The sequence below is a fragment of the Condylura cristata genome, unplaced genomic scaffold (assembly GCF_000260355.1).
Source record: "Condylura cristata isolate star-nosed mole 26May11 unplaced genomic scaffold, ConCri1.0 scaffold00015, whole genome shotgun sequence".
Classification (NCBI taxonomy): domain Eukaryota; kingdom Metazoa; phylum Chordata; class Mammalia; order Eulipotyphla; family Talpidae; genus Condylura; species Condylura cristata.
Window position 1 is genome coordinate 38,953,720 of NW_004567116.1, and position 16,630 is coordinate 38,970,349.

General features: G+C 38.4%; 1 protein-coding gene across 1 annotated transcript in view; it reads left to right on the plus strand.

Moving 5' to 3' along the window:
• The window catches only part of PPME1 (protein phosphatase methylesterase 1), a 49,041-nt gene extending 32,872 nt beyond the window's left edge, over positions 1–16,169 (plus strand). The window contains exons 8-14 of the mRNA XM_004683197.1: positions 2,711–2,776; positions 3,967–4,090; positions 9,866–9,995; positions 10,843–10,887; positions 13,032–13,096; positions 13,684–13,751; positions 14,978–16,169. Of these exons, the coding sequence (XP_004683254.1) occupies positions 2,711–2,776; positions 3,967–4,090; positions 9,866–9,995; positions 10,843–10,887; positions 13,032–13,096; positions 13,684–13,751; positions 14,978–14,996 (517 nt within the window). The 3' untranslated portion in view covers positions 14,997–16,169. The remainder of the gene's footprint in view (positions 1–2,710; positions 2,777–3,966; positions 4,091–9,865; positions 9,996–10,842; positions 10,888–13,031; positions 13,097–13,683; positions 13,752–14,977) is intronic.
• The last annotated feature ends 461 nt before the right edge of the window (positions 16,170–16,630 follow it).

Below are 16,630 nucleotides of genomic sequence, written 5' to 3' on the forward strand. Positions count from 1 at the left end.
TAATGTATTCATTAGATTAAATATTTATTTAGAACTTACTTTGGTGCTACAAGGTAAAGAACCAGAGATGAGTAGAATATTGTCTCTCCTCCAAGGAGATCTGTCTTGGAATACAATACTTTCTGTCTCCCTATCCATTCTTCAGAATCCATCTCCAGCCCACTCTCTAGAACTCATTCTTTGACTTCTCCAAACCAGCCAGATAAATCTGGTAAATTGGTGAATTGCTAGAGACCTTGAACTCTGTATTATATAGGACTTTTACCCTTGAATCTTCTAATTTTCGCTTGAAGGATATTATTGTTACCTTTTATGTCTTATTACCTTTCCTTCATCAGAAAGGAATCAAAGATATCATCATAGATATCATTATAACTGAAATAGAGATATCAAGAGAAAATTTAGTACCTGATAAATACTATACTAGGAAGTTTTCCTAGGACAGAGGGTCTCATGGACTTTCCAAGTGATGTTTATGTTAAGTATTGCCCAGAAATTGCAGTGACAGTAGATAGAACAACAGAGTGAAAATCCTATTCCAAGGAGAAGACCTGGAAGTAGATTTTGTCACCAAGTTCAAATTTCCCCTCCCCAAAAGTCTAACCAGTTAAAAGGTGGAGGTATCTCATAATGGCCAAATATAAGTTGCATGTGCTTTAACAGGTGTGATACATTCAAAGAGTATAGACACAGCATTCTGTTTTAACTGTTGCACAGGTTTCTCTCTCGTATAAAGTTAGCACATCTAGGGTTTGCAAAATAGCCCTTCTCATCAGTTTTAACTCAGTAGTAGTAATGAGACAGTTTTCCTGATGAGAGTCATTTAAGGTCAGTTAGGTAAAATTGGCAAGTGTGTCCATGTGCCAGACTACTCCCTCCAGAGAAGGTAAGAATAAAAAGACAAAAATGATCATACCATTGGGAGGCTGATCTAGTGCAGTGGTATAAGGGGAGAGAAGATTGGCAGGAATTGACAGAGTATTAACATTAATGGCCCTATAGTCAAGTGAAATATAATATGTATTTCCTATCACCCTGGTAGCATCCAGGGCTGAAGATTATGTCCATATATCTTTGAGAGTCATTTGGCACATGCCAACTGAATGCCAGGTCAGCTAACAAAGTCTGGCAAACCAAAGAGATTTTAGGGTTATAACATTGGAGCGAACTTTATGGTAGAATGAGCCCATCTTTAGAGTGCTCTTTGGCCAGTTAAGTGAAAGTGTCATATCTGCCCCCCAGCAAAGGGCAGTAACCCACCAGTAGAACCCTGAAGTATGGAGTAGGGCAAGTGTTCCCAAATCCAGCACATTGATTAGACTGTCTGCACATAATGATTTGCCCATCAGAGGAAAGTGTTAGTCCCTGGTTTTGTTGGTTACAAAAATAGTGTCATAAGTAAGGGCCAGTGTCAGTGTTGTACCTGCTCCTCAAAAAATATTCAGGAAGACTTCACGAGATAGTTTGACCTAGACAAGGCTTTATTAGTAGCGTGTGCATAAGCAAGCGGGAATGGGGACCAGTGCCCAAGGTTGACTTGAATAGGAGCAAAGATACACTTCATTTGTTAAACAGTTATCAAGACAGAATATATGGTTACAAATATTGGTGACTTATGGTTCTATAGGTTGGTTCATTAGTAGGATGATGAAATCATAATTCTGGTTGCTTCTGTTTATCATTAAAATAAGAAACAAGATCATGTATTTTCTAAGGGTGGATGTACTTTAAGTTTTTACATGATGTTTTTTATGTTAAAAAATAAGATTTATGGTCATCTTAGTGGCAGAAGGGGTTGGGATGCAGCACTGTGAAGCTATCTGCAGCCACTGCCCTGTGAATTCGATCCCTGGCCAGGGAGGGAACCCACATGGTGCAACAGACCTCTCCTGTCTCACCCACTGCTCCCCTCAGCTGTGTATTTCAGTCAGTCTGCCTGCTCTATTCCCTACTCTGTCTCTGGTGAATCCTCTCATACCCCACATCTCTGGCCTGTACCCCAGTTCTTGTATGCCTTAAAAAAAAAAAAAAAGATTTATGGAAATGTGTACTGCTTCCGGTGGGTGTTTCTAGTTTCCCCTGAGGTATGGAATCATTTTGTTTGGCCCTTCAGCATACTTAGAGAGAAAACCATGAGATGGCTAATTTATGAAGAGTCTAAGCCGGCCTGCTGTAGTCTATGACACTCCCCCTTTGTTCTTTCCTACTTCTCTTTGCACTTTGTTCACTAAAATCATAATCCTGCTATTTCACATCACAGTGCTGTCCTTCACACTGTGCCCTCTGCCTATGGTGATCTAATTACCCTTTTTTACTTCTGCTTCACTTCTTATCTTCAATCTTCAGTTTAGGCAAGATGCTTGGGAAGCTTTCCTCTAGCCTCCTTATTCAGAATAAAGTGAATTATTTGAAACTTGCCTTACTATGTCTGTGTTTCCTTCTCCCTAGAGGATTATGTGCTTCCTGAGCACAAGCATAGTACTCTTTTGATAATTATTTCCAGAACAGAAATAACTTCAATTTTTCTACTTAATTTTTACTATTTAACTTATTGCCATGATAACTAAGTTGGAAGTAGTGGCAGTCTCTATGTAAGCTACATTGGTAACCACAGCTTTTAGTAGGTACCAGTGAGCCTGAAGAATTATTTAATTGATCTTAGTAAGATGGTAAAATGCTGAATAACCTTTCTCCCTTCTCAATTTTCTAGTGTGAAGAGTGGCCAGATTCGAAACCTGGAGTCTGCCCGTGTCTCAATGGTTGGCCAAGTCAAACAGTAGGTCTTATTTTTTCCTCCTTGAACTGGTTACAAACTAAAACTTGTGAAGAGAATTACAGATTGCTTCGTTGTTATATTCTATAGTTTACCATCCTGGTAAGCTTCATTATTTTAGATAATTTTTAATGTTTTTGAAGTACCATTGTTTTACATCATTGTTAACTTTTTTGACAGTATAGAATTTCTTCCTACAGGTATGATCACAATAGCTCTCCCACCACCAAGCCATAATCTACCACATTAGTCTATTATGTTCTTCCCCCCACCCTGTTCTCACTCCTCCTTTGCCCTCCTGGATGCCTTAGATCTATGGTTAGCTTTCAAGGGTTAGTTTTAAAATTTATCTAAAAAGATGTTTGGTTTTTCTGTATTCTACATATAGGTGAAACCATCTGGTTTTCATCTTTCTCCTTCTGGCTTATTTAGCTTAGCATAATTCTTTCCAGCTCCACCTATGTAGCCTCAAATGGCATGAATTTATCTTGTTCTTATTAAGTACTGATGGTAAGCTATCCACAACCACTTCAGCACAAGTTCGATATCCTGGAGTGAGGTAACCCATATGGTGCAGCAGACCTCCTGTCTTGCCACTGCTCCCATTAGCAGTGTATTTTGTCAGTCTGCCTGTTCTGCTCTCTATTGTCTCTGGTGAAGCCTCTCACCACCCCTGTACCTCTGGCCTTACCCCAGTTCGGTATACATAAATAAATAATCTTTTTTTTAAAAAAAGTAGGGGCCTTTTTACTATTTTCCTGTTTGCTATTGTGAGCAATAGAATAACAAGAGCTTTGGAGTTTACTGAAACTGGATTAGCTTCCCAGGTTCATCCACTCATGCATTATGTGGTCCTGGGCAATTTCTTCAGCTCTTCATTGAATCGTTATGAGGGTTATATTAGATAATGCCAGTAAAGTTATTGTCACCATGCCTCAGGAAATGGTTACTCCTTCTGTGTGTCAGCATTGGTTTAAGAATTGGAGACCAACCTTTGGGATACGGTCACACATTGGTCATGACCTTTCACAGCTTTTGATTACTTTTGTGCATTTTGAAGTGCACATCTTTTACATCCTCCTCCTTGGAGCATTGTTAAGTTTTAATGAACATTTGATTATTAAGAGATCTTTATTATAGTCTCTGAGATAATTAGTGTATAGAGGTATGTAATAACCATTTTTTTAAACTAGGTGTGAAGGAATTACAAGTCCTGAAGGCTCAAAATCTATAGTGGAAGGAATCATAGAGGAAGAAGAAGAAGACGAAGAAGGAAGTGAGTCAGTAAACAAGAGGAAAAAGGAAGATGACATGGAGGTGGGTGATGGCTGGCATTCTTGAAAGGATAGGATAAGAATGGTCGCTGGGGAGAAAGAGAGTGGGAAGGGGTGTTTCCATTGTCCCTTTTGTCCACCATTAATCTGTCTTCCAAATAAAAATAACCTCTGTGTTAGATGGAAGAAAATGATGTTCTGTATGAATTTCCCGTAGTTTTTCGTGCAGGTTTAGTAAGGGTTAATACTTGCCGTGAGCAATTAATTTGAGAATAGTAGTTGGAAGGTGTCCTTTTTTTCTTGTAAATAATCAGTGAGTATTAGTAATGGAATTTCTAGGGTGAATGATAAAGATCTTAGTAATGGCAGGAAATGGAGAAAATGTATATCATGTATTTCTTTACATTTGAGATGCTAATTTTTTGTAAGGTGGGAATACATTTTTTTTTAAGATTTTTAAAAAATTTATTTATGCATGTGGAACTGGGGTACAGGCCAGAGGTGCAGGGGCGGTGAGAGGATTCACCAGAGACAGAGTGGGGAACAGAACAGGTCGACTGATGAAGTACACTGCTGAGGGGAGCTGCGGGCTGGTCAGGAGAGGTCACCTCCGGGGTGGGGATCGAACTTGTGCTAAAGTGGTTTTAGCTTCTTAGTGATGTGCTTTAACCTGCTGCGCCACCAGGGAGGGCCCGGAATACATATTTTTAAAACAGTAGTTATAATGTGATGAGATCTTCTCCTTGTCTTTAGGGTCAGTGAATGATACTTTGTACCTCTTTGGAGTTTTCAATAATATGATAATATAATCTATTTGTCTTGCCAGCATTCTGTGAGATAAAGAGAGATCCTTTCTCCCATGTTAACAGTGTGGAATAAGACTCATAGGTGAAGATACTTACCTTAAGCATAATATAATTGTAGATTTGAGACTCTGATACAAATTTTCAATCATTTTTTACCTTATATGTGCTAGAGACTGGCTTGGGTGCTTCTCATCTTTAGTTTATTAACTTTAGTTGTCATTTTAGTTCTGCACTGTGAACATTATTGTTTAACAACCTGGGTAATGATACTTAGCTGTGATCCCACATCAATATTGCTCTAAAACACTCCTAAATTTTTAGCTCCAACTCACTTTTTTCTTTGTAGTTTTTAATAAGCCCATTTATACATTTCTATAAACTCAAATAATCTTGTTACAAGGTAAAGTGAGGCACACTAGCAATAAAAAATATAAAGCATCTACACTTGAGGAAGGACACAAAGAAACTAAAAAAATAAGAGCATTGAAGACTTCTTGCAACTAGTAGAGAACTAAGTCCTAGAGATCTAATGCACAGAAGGACTAGAGGGACTAGATCTTAGTGTGTCTACCACGAAAAGGAAATGATAATTATGTTGCATGATAAAGATGTTAGCAAATGCTATGGGTGGTAATCATTTTATAAATTTAATTAATAATCAGTTTATAAATGTATTAAATCAACACATTGTGCATCTTAAATGTATAAAATATAGTGTCAGTTGTATCTCAATAAAGAAAAGTAAGAAAGATGATGAGGAAAATGTTAACAATGAAGTTTAAACCTAACCAAAGAAATAATCACAGCTTCTAAAGCATTGGTAGCTAGGAGCCACTTTAAGTCCATTGGCCCCAACGGGCTTTCTCTTAGAACTCGATAAAAAAAAAAGTGGTGCTTGAAGTGAGACATAAATAAGAGCATTCCACTCAGCTCCTTAAAAGAAGACAAGATTTATATTTGGGGAGAGGGAGTTAGAGTCCGATGCAAAATGGTTAAAATACAGAAAAGAAAGGGAGAATTAAAGGAATAAACTTAAGATATGCAGAAGATATTTATTTACTCTTGTCTGTCTTTTTTTTTAATATAATAGTTTATTTTTACATCATTTTGTGTTTTTTTCCATCTCAGTTGTAATTCCCATGGACTTCCCATCACCAAATCACCCCTGTGCCATCATAGTCCAGAGTGCACTCCCCCATGCTCCCATTTTTGATCCCATTCCCCACTCCACCACTGTAAAATGTCTCTGGTATATAGTTGTTCATTATTTTTTCCCCCCTGGTGCTTTATGCTTCTGCTATGAGTGAAACTATCTGGTATTTTTCCTTTTCTTTTTGGCTTATTTCACTAAGCATGATCCCTTCTAGCTCCATCCATGTTGCTGCAAAAGGCATGACTTTATCTTTTTTGATTGCTGAGCAATATTCCATTGTGTATATGTACCACATCTTTTTAATCCAGTCATCTATTATCTCTGTCTTTTTAAACTGCTTCATTAAAAGATAATTTACCCAAAAAAAGATAATTTACCCAAATATAAACAGTATAGTCACACAATTGTACAGCAATTATAACAGTCTAACTGTAGAATATTTTCATCAATTTTTAAACGAAAATTTGCAGCTACTTTCTATTCTCCACAACCCTAGGCAATCACAAATTTATGTTTTGTCTATAGATTTTCCTAATCAGAATAATTAATATAAGCAGCATCATAAAACATGCATCTTTTGTAACTGGTTTATTAATTAATGATGGGGCTGGGATTTGCATTCAATCAGGTCTGATGGACATAAAACCTTGCTTTTTTATTAATTTTTTTAAAATTGTGTTAACAGTAGTTTACAATACACTGGTTCAAAGATTCACACCTCTTCAGATTTATGTTACCATACCACTCCCACCCGCAAAGCACCTACAGCCCTGCACCATTGCCCACTGGGCCCCTTGCACATTTTGTTCCCTATCTTACTGCAGTCCGATTTTCAGGGTTTGTTTTGAATATTTCTTTGTATTTTTTTCTTTACATTCCACATATGAGTGAAATAGTCTGATAATTGTCTTTCCCCTCGTTTATTTCACCCAGTATAATTCCTTTGAGTTATATTCATATTGTCACAGTGGCAACAGTTCATCATTATTTTTATAGCTGAGTAGTATTCCATAGTATAAATACATCACATCATCTTAATTCATCTGTCTTTGGGCACTTAGGTTGTTTCCTTAACTTGACTGTGGTAAATAGTGCTTCAAGAATGCCTGTGACACAAGAATGCCTGTGTCTCTTCCCACTTGTTTTTGGATTCTTTGGGCAGGTACCTAGAAGTGGAATTCCAGATCATCTGGTAGATCTATTTTGAATATTTTAAGGAACCTCCATACTGCAAAATCTTGTTCTTAAATACTTTTAAAGTGAGGACTTGGGAAATAATGGAAGGCCCGTGGTAGGTGCTGTTGTGTAGAAAACTGTGTCCTCCCCAGGTGGGCATCGAGGAAAATGGGTAACCAAAAACATTGTATTTCTATCCAAGAGCTAGATCTTGCTGCATCTGTTTTATTACCATTTTTCAGCAGAAGATATCGAAACTAAACTACCTTTATGATCCAACTCTTTAGCAAAAGGATTTATTTTTAGTACCCTAAATACAAGAGTAACTTTAGTTCTATACAGAGTTTTTGGTTTTGTAATTTATAGGACTGGAGATGAACTCTTTTTTTAAAAATGACTTTTATATTGCTATCCGTGGAGTATCATTTGTATATCAAGTTTAATGTGCATCAAGTTTAATTAATTATGTTCTCTTTGTGGAACTAAGCTCACAGAAATGATTCATAACTAGAAAGTTTTGCAGATAATAGAACAAGCTTAGGATCCAAGTTGAAATAACAATTAGTTACTTCACTTCAAAGTAACCTAAGTAAGCCTAAAAAAATAGTCATAGAATGACTTGTTTAGTGAGAACTAGAAGACCCAAGTTTCCTTACTCCCATTTCAATGATCTTTTTCTTAATAGTGGTAAAAAAACACTTAACATAAAATTTATAATCTTAACTATTATAAGTTCAGTATTGTTAAGTATATACATATTGTGTGAAACAGATCTCTAGAACTTTTCCATTTCGCAGATCTGAAACTATTTAACAATATTAAACAATATCCCCTTTCCCCTATCCCCGTAGCTTCTGTTAACCACCGTTCTACTTTTCATTACTGTGAATTTCACCGTTAGATTCCTCATGTAAATGGGAATTATGCAGTATTTATCTTTTTATGACTCATTTATTTCACATAGCATAATGTCTTAAAGTTTCACCCCTGTTGTAGCATATGACATGATTCTTGTTTAAGATTAAATAATACAGTACATATATATAACATTCTGTTTATCCATTCACCCATCAGTGAACATTTGGATCGCTTCCTCTGATGATTATTGTGAATAGTGCTTCAATGATAGCTCTTCAACACCCTGTTCTCACTTTTATCTCAATACCCAGAAGTAAGATTGTTGGATTTTAAGGTAGTCTCTTTTCATGCATATACTTACTGGCAATTTGTGTATCATCTTTGCTGAAGTCCTTTGCCCATTTTTAAATTAGGTTATTTGATTTTTTTTTTTGTTGTTGTTGGGCTGTAGAAATTCCTTACAGATTCTAGATATATGCAAATATTTTCTCCCTTCTTATAGGATGCTTTTTCACTCTTTTGATTGTATTCTGATGCAAAAAAAAGTTTTGAAGTGAGTTTTTAAGTTTTAAAATGTGTCTATTTTTTCTTTTGTTGACTATACTTTTGGTGTCACATCCAAGAGATCATTACCAAATCCAGTATTATTAGGAACTTCATGAAGCTTTCCCCTATGTTTTCTTCTAGAAGTTTTATAGATTTAGCTCTTTAAACCATTTCAGGTAATTCAACTTTAGTCTTTTTCATATAGATATTCAGTTTTCCAAGCACCATTTATTGAAAAAGACATTTCTGCATTGAGTAGTTCAGGCATCCTTGTCAAAGACCATTTAACCATCTATATGAGGGTTTATTTCTAGACTCTAATTTATTCCAATGGTTTGTTTTTCTGTCTTTGTGCCAGTACAATGCTGCTTTGATCCAAAATTTCTTTCAATATTCAGGGTTTGTTGAGATTTCATATAGATTTTATATATAAAAGTCTATGGCTTTTTCTGTTTTGGAGTTTTAATAGGAATTGGATTGAATCTGCTAATGATTTTGAGTGTAATGAACATTTTAGCCATCAGTGATTTTTTAGCACTATATGTTACTATCTTGTATTCACTAAGAGATTTTTTCATATCAAGGTTGAATATTATAGTACCCTAATTATGTATCTCAGTTATAATATTTCATATAATATGATATAAAAAAGTACAGTGAATCATTTATTTGTCCATTGTATTTGCTGAGTGCATAATCTATACCCATCTACTTTGTAACTATTGACATTTAACAGATGCTGACATTTTGTTGTAATTTCTTCTTAAATTACTTTTGCAGGAAGATAATGTCATTATCATAAATCAATATATAGGAAAAAAATGCTGTACCAATAAATCAACCTATTTTTTGTTTTCACTTGCAATTTTTCCTAATGTATATCACATTTTTCCAGTAGTACTTCTTACCTCACATTATGTGCTGCTTCTTTAACTTAATATTTTATCATATACATTTTTCCATTTCGTAATTTTTTTTTGTAATTATTCTTTTGATGGTATATCCTCTTTGCCAAATGGTTGTAAGAGAAGCTCAATCTTGGCTGCACCACTTACTAGCTTTGTAATCTTAAAAAAGTTTCCTTAGGTTCACTAAAACTAATAGAAGTAAAAAGGAAAATTCTAATTATTTGAAAATGCATATTGCAACAATAACATAAGGATTATAATAACACTTTTATAAGGATTAAATGTGAATTAAAATATCTGAGACACCTATTTCTTTTGCTGTTCCTCCAGGAATTGCCTCAGAAACTCAGAACTTGTTCTTATTCTTTCAGACCAAGAAAGACCATCCATACACTTGGAGAATTGAACTGGCAAAAACAGAAAAATATTGGGATGGCTGGTTCCGAGGCTTATCCAATCTCTTTCTTAGTTGTCCTATTCCTAAGTTGCTGCTCTTGGCTGGTAAGTGTGTATGGGTATGTGTTAGCATACCATAATCTGTGTGGCTTAAACAATTTAATTCCTCACAGTTCTGAAGGCTGGAAATGTATGAAATCAGGGTACAAGTATGGTTAAGTTCTGGTGAGAACTTTCTACTAGCTTGCAGAGACATTATATCCTTTCATGCAGCACTCTGTCCTTACGTGATCAAGAAAGCACAAGAGTGAGCTCTCTTGGTGTTTATTCTTTTAAAGACACAAATCTGTCTGTCATACAACTTCATTTAACCTTAATTCCTCATTCAGCCTTAATTATTCAATATCTCCAAATGTGGTCACATTGTGGATTAGCACTTCAAATAGGAGTATGGGGGGGACATAATTCCATAGGTGTTTTGTCACTTGTACTTGTTAAAAACTACTCATCAAATGATAGCAAAAGTGAAGTTTCTTCCTCACTCATTTGTGCCCCATCTCCCCTCACATACCAAATACCTAAATCTTAACTGAGCGCAAGCATCCACTTGGGGTAGTTTATTTCTGACCTGCCTCTCTCTGCCTGGTCAATCTCAAGTCCTCCTAGTGTAGTGTAAGGCTATTCTAAGTACAGTGAAAATCAAGAAGTTGTTAAAACCCAGTAAACCAGGACAGTAAAATCCAGACATGGACTTAAATGAGATAACAGGGGAACTTCAGCCTGGAAAGCGTCATGTGGTGACACAATGTTTAGAGTGTTAGAATAGGTGTTAACATGAATTGAAAATGTCATCATGCGTGCAACTTCCTAACAATTTACTTCATACCTAAACAACAAAACCTATTTATACGGCCTTTTCTACTAACTTTTGGGTTTTCTTCTTTTGTTATAGGTGTTGACAGATTGGATAAAGATCTAACTATTGGTCAAATGCAAGGTAAATCATCAAAATGTCCTGTATCTTTCCTATAGCAGAGAAAGGGGCAGAGTCCTGGAAATGAATATCCTAAGATTATGAGTGGAGAAAACAGGAGCTTTAGACTCAGACCCAATTTTGACATCCATCTCTGCTTCTGACCACTATGTGATTATGGCAGATATTTCCCTTTTCTGAGTTTTCAGTTTCCTTCCCCCATCCCCCCATTTTCAAATGGGAATTATACCTCCTATGTCTCAAGCTGTGAGGATTGAAATTAAATAATGTCTTTGAAAAGGGCACTATAGACTGTAGTCTAGACATGCGATATCATGAAAGGAGATATTTTAAAACTAATAAAATTTTTATTATTGTTAGAAGTTTTAGGAAGGGTGTTGAAAATAACCCAAATATAAAAAGCTGTATGCTCCATTTAGGTGGTAGTGTGGTGAGTTAGTTTAAGTAAGGCCCTGAGGTTGGGAGAACTGAGTTTGAAAACAGCTATGTCCTAAAAGTTTTTTGACCCTGGGTAAGTTACTTGACCTCTCTTAGCTTTACTTTTTGCAATGTTAAATGAAAATGTCAGTCTCACAAGGGTTAAAAGGTATAGTGAGTAGAAAAGTGACATGTTGAACTAACATACAGGTGTGTTGCTTAGGTAACAGTGGAGCTGTTTTAGTATGGATGGAAGGCTTTGTGAAGGCAAAGGCAGTGGGCACAGTATGTAGTATATGAAAATTCTCCCTGATTCCTTCTACCTACCCTTCCAGACATGTCTGAGAAAGGCATCCCTAGTAAACAGATCCTGCTCTAATAGAAACACAGTTAGGGATAAAATTGAAAGTCTTGGATCTGGTCATTCAGCTAATCATTCATTAATCTAAGACTTGCTAAAAACTTATTTAATCTCTAGCTCTGTGCTGGGCCCCATTAGGGGACTGAACAAGTTATATAACTAGCCTTGTTCTAAAGAAAACAACACCCCCTCGGCAGGCAAGCACAAGTGGTATGTCACGCATAAGCTTACAAACAAGAGGATACAAACAGCTTTGCATTTTAGTCCAAATGCATTAACAGTAGGACCTTAGGAAGAAGGGGGAGGGATTGGGGTGGAATACCACAGTGCAGCTCACTGCAAGAGGAGAGGCTTTAATATGTAGAATGTTAAACTGAATGAAGTGGTCTTAGTTCCTTTACTGATTAAGCAACCTAGGGACATCACTAATCATGGCCCCAGTTTCAGTATCTCAGAAATGGATTGCAGTATTTGTGCTGCTTAAATTTAGAGTAGGTTTGAGACTCATCCTAGAAAATATGTATAGGAGAGTATTTTGAAAACTTTTTAAAGCACTATGCAACTGGAGTAAGAATCATCGATGTGATGGCTAGAGGACTTTTGGCACTATTCCCTTCCTGTAAATGGAGAAACCAAGACACGGTGCATCTTCTCTCTACACGGGGACTCTGTGCCCTCTAGCCTGTATTTGCTTAAGGACTTGGCTTTATCAGTCATTTCTGTTTACTCTTCATAGCTGTCAGATTAAGTCTTGAGTTTACAGTGTTCTGGAAGACGGTGTAATGAGTGAGTGTTTAGTATGATTGTTACGCAAACAGAAGGTAACTTAATATTGTAGTAATAAATTTTAAATCCTTAACACAGCTTACAAAATCCTTACTGGTTTGGTCCCTGCTTCTCTCTAATCTCATTGTTAATCAGTCTTACAAGCACCATGCTAAATTTCATATTTTAGGACCAAATAGAAATCATCCCCTTTCCTTTGTGTAGGCTGTTTATTTTTCTGTGCAGAACAGCATTTCTGGATTCCTGTTAGGTGTGAAGTTGCCTTTCCTATGCTTTTCTCATATGTTCAGTCTGAACATCAATCTGCATGCCATAGCAATACATTGCTATGTGTTTTGCTCCTTCATTGGATAATAAATCTCCTTTGTATAAATTCCCATTGTTTATTCCTTTGTATCTGGCTTTAAAACACACACACACATTCTAAAAACTGTTACTGAAGGGAAAATAATTTGCCAAAGCTTAATAGTTGGGTCCTGGCTATCAGGGGGAGGTCTTTCTAGAGTGACCTATGAAGCTGTAGAGCTGGTAAGAAGAGGACTGTTTTAGTCCCTGAGGTTGCCTGAGTTTGTTTCCTCTCCAGGGAAGTTCCAGATGCAAGTCTTACCCCAGTGTGGTCATGCAGTTCATGAAGATGCCCCAGACAAGGTGAGTGTGATGCTTGATGATGGAAAAGGAAAACGTGAGGGTAACTTGGGCTCTCACAGAAGCTAGAGCAGGCCTCTGAGTTAGCATGCATTTCCTGCAGCAGCGTCTGTTAGCCTACACCTGCCTGTGGGACGCTACCAGCCCTCCAAACCTCTTCCTGGCAGCCGCTTATGGTCTTGACTGTTGTGTATATAAAGAGTTATTGGCACCCTACTGTTTCATTCTTGGGTCCTATGGTTACGGACTTAAGCTTTTCTCTTCTATTTCTCCAAAAGTTATATGAAATAAAGGGTAGAAACTACTTCCTAAACTACCATCACTGTTAGGAATTATAAAACAAGAGCCCCTCCTCTATGAGGGGGCTGCTTTGTAACTCTAAGGGGACAAATGAGCCCTTCACATCATTCCTTTTTGATTTTTTGGAAACATCCCTGGCAAGGGTATCTCCCACAGGATACAGTCCCCAAATCTATAGCACTTATGAGTCCCCTAGGGAAGTGAACCTTCTAGCAGAAGTCCACAGGGCCTTGGGATCTGTCCCCCAGTGCTAATCCTTTTATGGCCTGGAATATCTCTCTCTCTTCCAGGTAGCTGAAGCTGTTGCCACTTTCCTGATCCGGCATCGGTTTGCAGAACCCATTGGTGGATTCCAGTGGTAAGGAAATACAAAGTTTTAAGAAGCCCAGCAGTATTGGCTGATTCCAGCAAAAAAAGATACTTGCTTTTTTTGTGTGTGTGTTTTGTTATAAATAAGGCTATAAATATCTCCACCTTGTCCCTGCCTAGTTTGGGTCACCATACCTTTCTCTCTCCCTCCTCAACACAGAGCCCACTATGTGTGTTGCTAGAAAAGTTGTCTGTGTACCCTGCTTTAGTAGGTTGTTGCTGAACTGAAATAGAAATAGGCCTAATACCCTTCCCCTCACTGTGCTATGCACTTCTTTTTGAGGTACTTCTTTGGTGAGGAAGCCATGATAGCAATAAGTCTTTTTTCAGACTCTTTTGAGAAATTTTATATGTCTTCTCCTGCCCTACTGCTGTGTAGGGATTCAGAGCAGGGATTTCAGCCTCAGCACTATTGACACTTGGAAGCAATAATCCTTTGTGGTAGGGAACTGTTATAGGGTATTTTATTATAGGGTATTTCATTTGTGACCTCTACACACCAGAAGCCAGTAGCGTCCCCATCCCCTTCCCCCACCCTGATACACTGGTGACAAGCAAAAATATCTTTAGATTTTACTAAATGTCTCAGGATACTCATCATCTGATTAGAGACACACTATTGGAGACACTCTTCTTTGTTGAGGAGAAGGAAGAAGAGGCATGGTGACCAGCTCTTTCCATATCAGGAGTTTCCTAGTCTGTTCTGCCCAAGAGAACTTACAAACCTGATGAGTCAGACCTGATGTTTGCAAAATATCTTACCTGATTTTGGTGAGGGCCCAGGGGAACTTGTTCCCCACCCTCAGGAAGTTTCAAGAAGAAATTTTGAAAAAGTTATGGCTTCTACTTTAGAGAACTCTGAATTTCAAGGCCTGAGAAGTGAGAATGATGGGGCAGGGTAGACATTGGAAATGATAACAATAGCCTGGTACAGTAAAACAAGTGACATCCTTATGTCAAACCACTTCTCAATTGACTGACCATTGATGGATTCCATAAATCAATAATAAAGACTCAATTTCTCTTAATAAGCATTGATGGATTAGGGCCTCTGGGCCTTTTGGAGCCTTGGTCAAATCAACAGTACACTGTGACTATGTCCAGGCTGGAGAGGTGGGACAGAACTCTAGGCCCTTGGAGGAGGGATTCCTAAAGGAAACATATAAACAAGAGCAAAGCTAGTGATGGTCACATTTGTTTTCTCTTTCTTCATAGTGTATTTCCTGGCTGTTAGTGACCAGCTGTGCACCCCTCCCTCACCATGAGCTCTGTTATAAATACACTGCACCAGAGGCCACTGTGATGCCGCTGTCTTCTCACAACCCCACCCGGCCATGTGACACTGGCTCCCTACAGACGGACATCCCCAGATGTACAAACCCTTTCGTGTATTCCTGCCAAAAGCATTGTTTTCCAGGGTCCTTGACCCACATCTGCCTCCCCAGCCCAAGGCTCCCTAGCTCCTACCCCGCTCCTGCAGCCCCTGCCTGTTCTTCCTGCCTTGCCTACGGTGAAGCCTCCATCAGATCCACCACTCTGGGTCCCTATTCCTGGCAATGCACGTGGGTTCAGATGTCTCCCCAGGCTCAGGGACCTCCACTTTTTAGATTGCTCTTGGCATGGTCCTGCCCCACCTCACAGGATGGACCATGCACAGGGTGATCCTTATTTTTCCCTTTCAGAGAAAACACCAGTCAGGTACGTTTTTATCAGTCTTACTCTTCCAGGCTTGGAAGACCCAGAGAGGCCAGGTTCCATCCCTTAGGTACAGGGAGAGATGATAGATACATCACAAGAAACCAGCCTGAAAATCAGGTCCAGCCAGTCCAAGCACATGTTCTCCCATCTGAGGAGAGACCACTGTCCCAATCCCACATGTCTGGGCACCTGTCCTGAGGCCAGGTTGCTCCAGGGGTCCCTTGAGCCCTCACCTGCCACAGAGCAACCCAGGTTAAATATAGCCCATGCACAAAGCCATAGGCAGAAAAAAAAAAGGCCTGTGGAATTGATTGTAAGAATCAAATTTGACCATTTTCGTAGTCAACCTCAAGTATGCAGCGTGCCCACTTGCCTCTTCTAGACCCACAGCTTATCTTTGCTGTTTGTGGTTTCCATGTCACTCTCCATAGAACAACCCAGCATCTTTTATCTTTATCCTCTTCCAACTGCTTCATCACAGCACCACCGCCTCTGCCTGCTGCCCAGGCACGCCATTTCCAAGTGCAGAGCAGGGCAGTCTCCCGAAGCCCATCTTTGCTGTGACTCTGAGGTGATGCGTAGGCCCCTCCACCTTTCTACTAAACAATTCCTATCCCTGTCCTGCTGCACGGTCTGGAATCTGGGACCTTCTTTGTTTCTTTGTTATTTATGACCTTGTTTAAAGAAAATAAATAACTCCCAACCTTTATCTGGTCTTTATGGAGCTGTCCTTATTTCTACTGAAAGGTCACTTGATTTAGTCGCCATAGAGCTGCAGAGTGCCCAGTGGATTAAACAGAGCTAACTTCCACTGCAGTGGAGACCTGGATTCCAGTCCCTTCTCTGTAATTTGCAGAACTTTGCACACTCTCTTTATATCACTCCCAGGTGACTGAAAGCTACTTATACTGACCATTTCTAAAAAGGATCTCCCCCTTGTCCTGCAACTTCTTCTTCCTCCCATGTTTCCTCGCTCAGCTGTGGTAGGTATCACCGTCTCTCCAGCTGTCCCATCTGGACAGACACCCACTGTCTCCCAGAATGGCTTTCTCTAGCTTACATCTGCAATATTGTGATTTATTTTTAATGGTACTTTTTATTGAGCTAATAGTGTATAATACTATATATATGATTTAGGGGTATAGGTTAAGATCTTTTGCAGTATAGTGA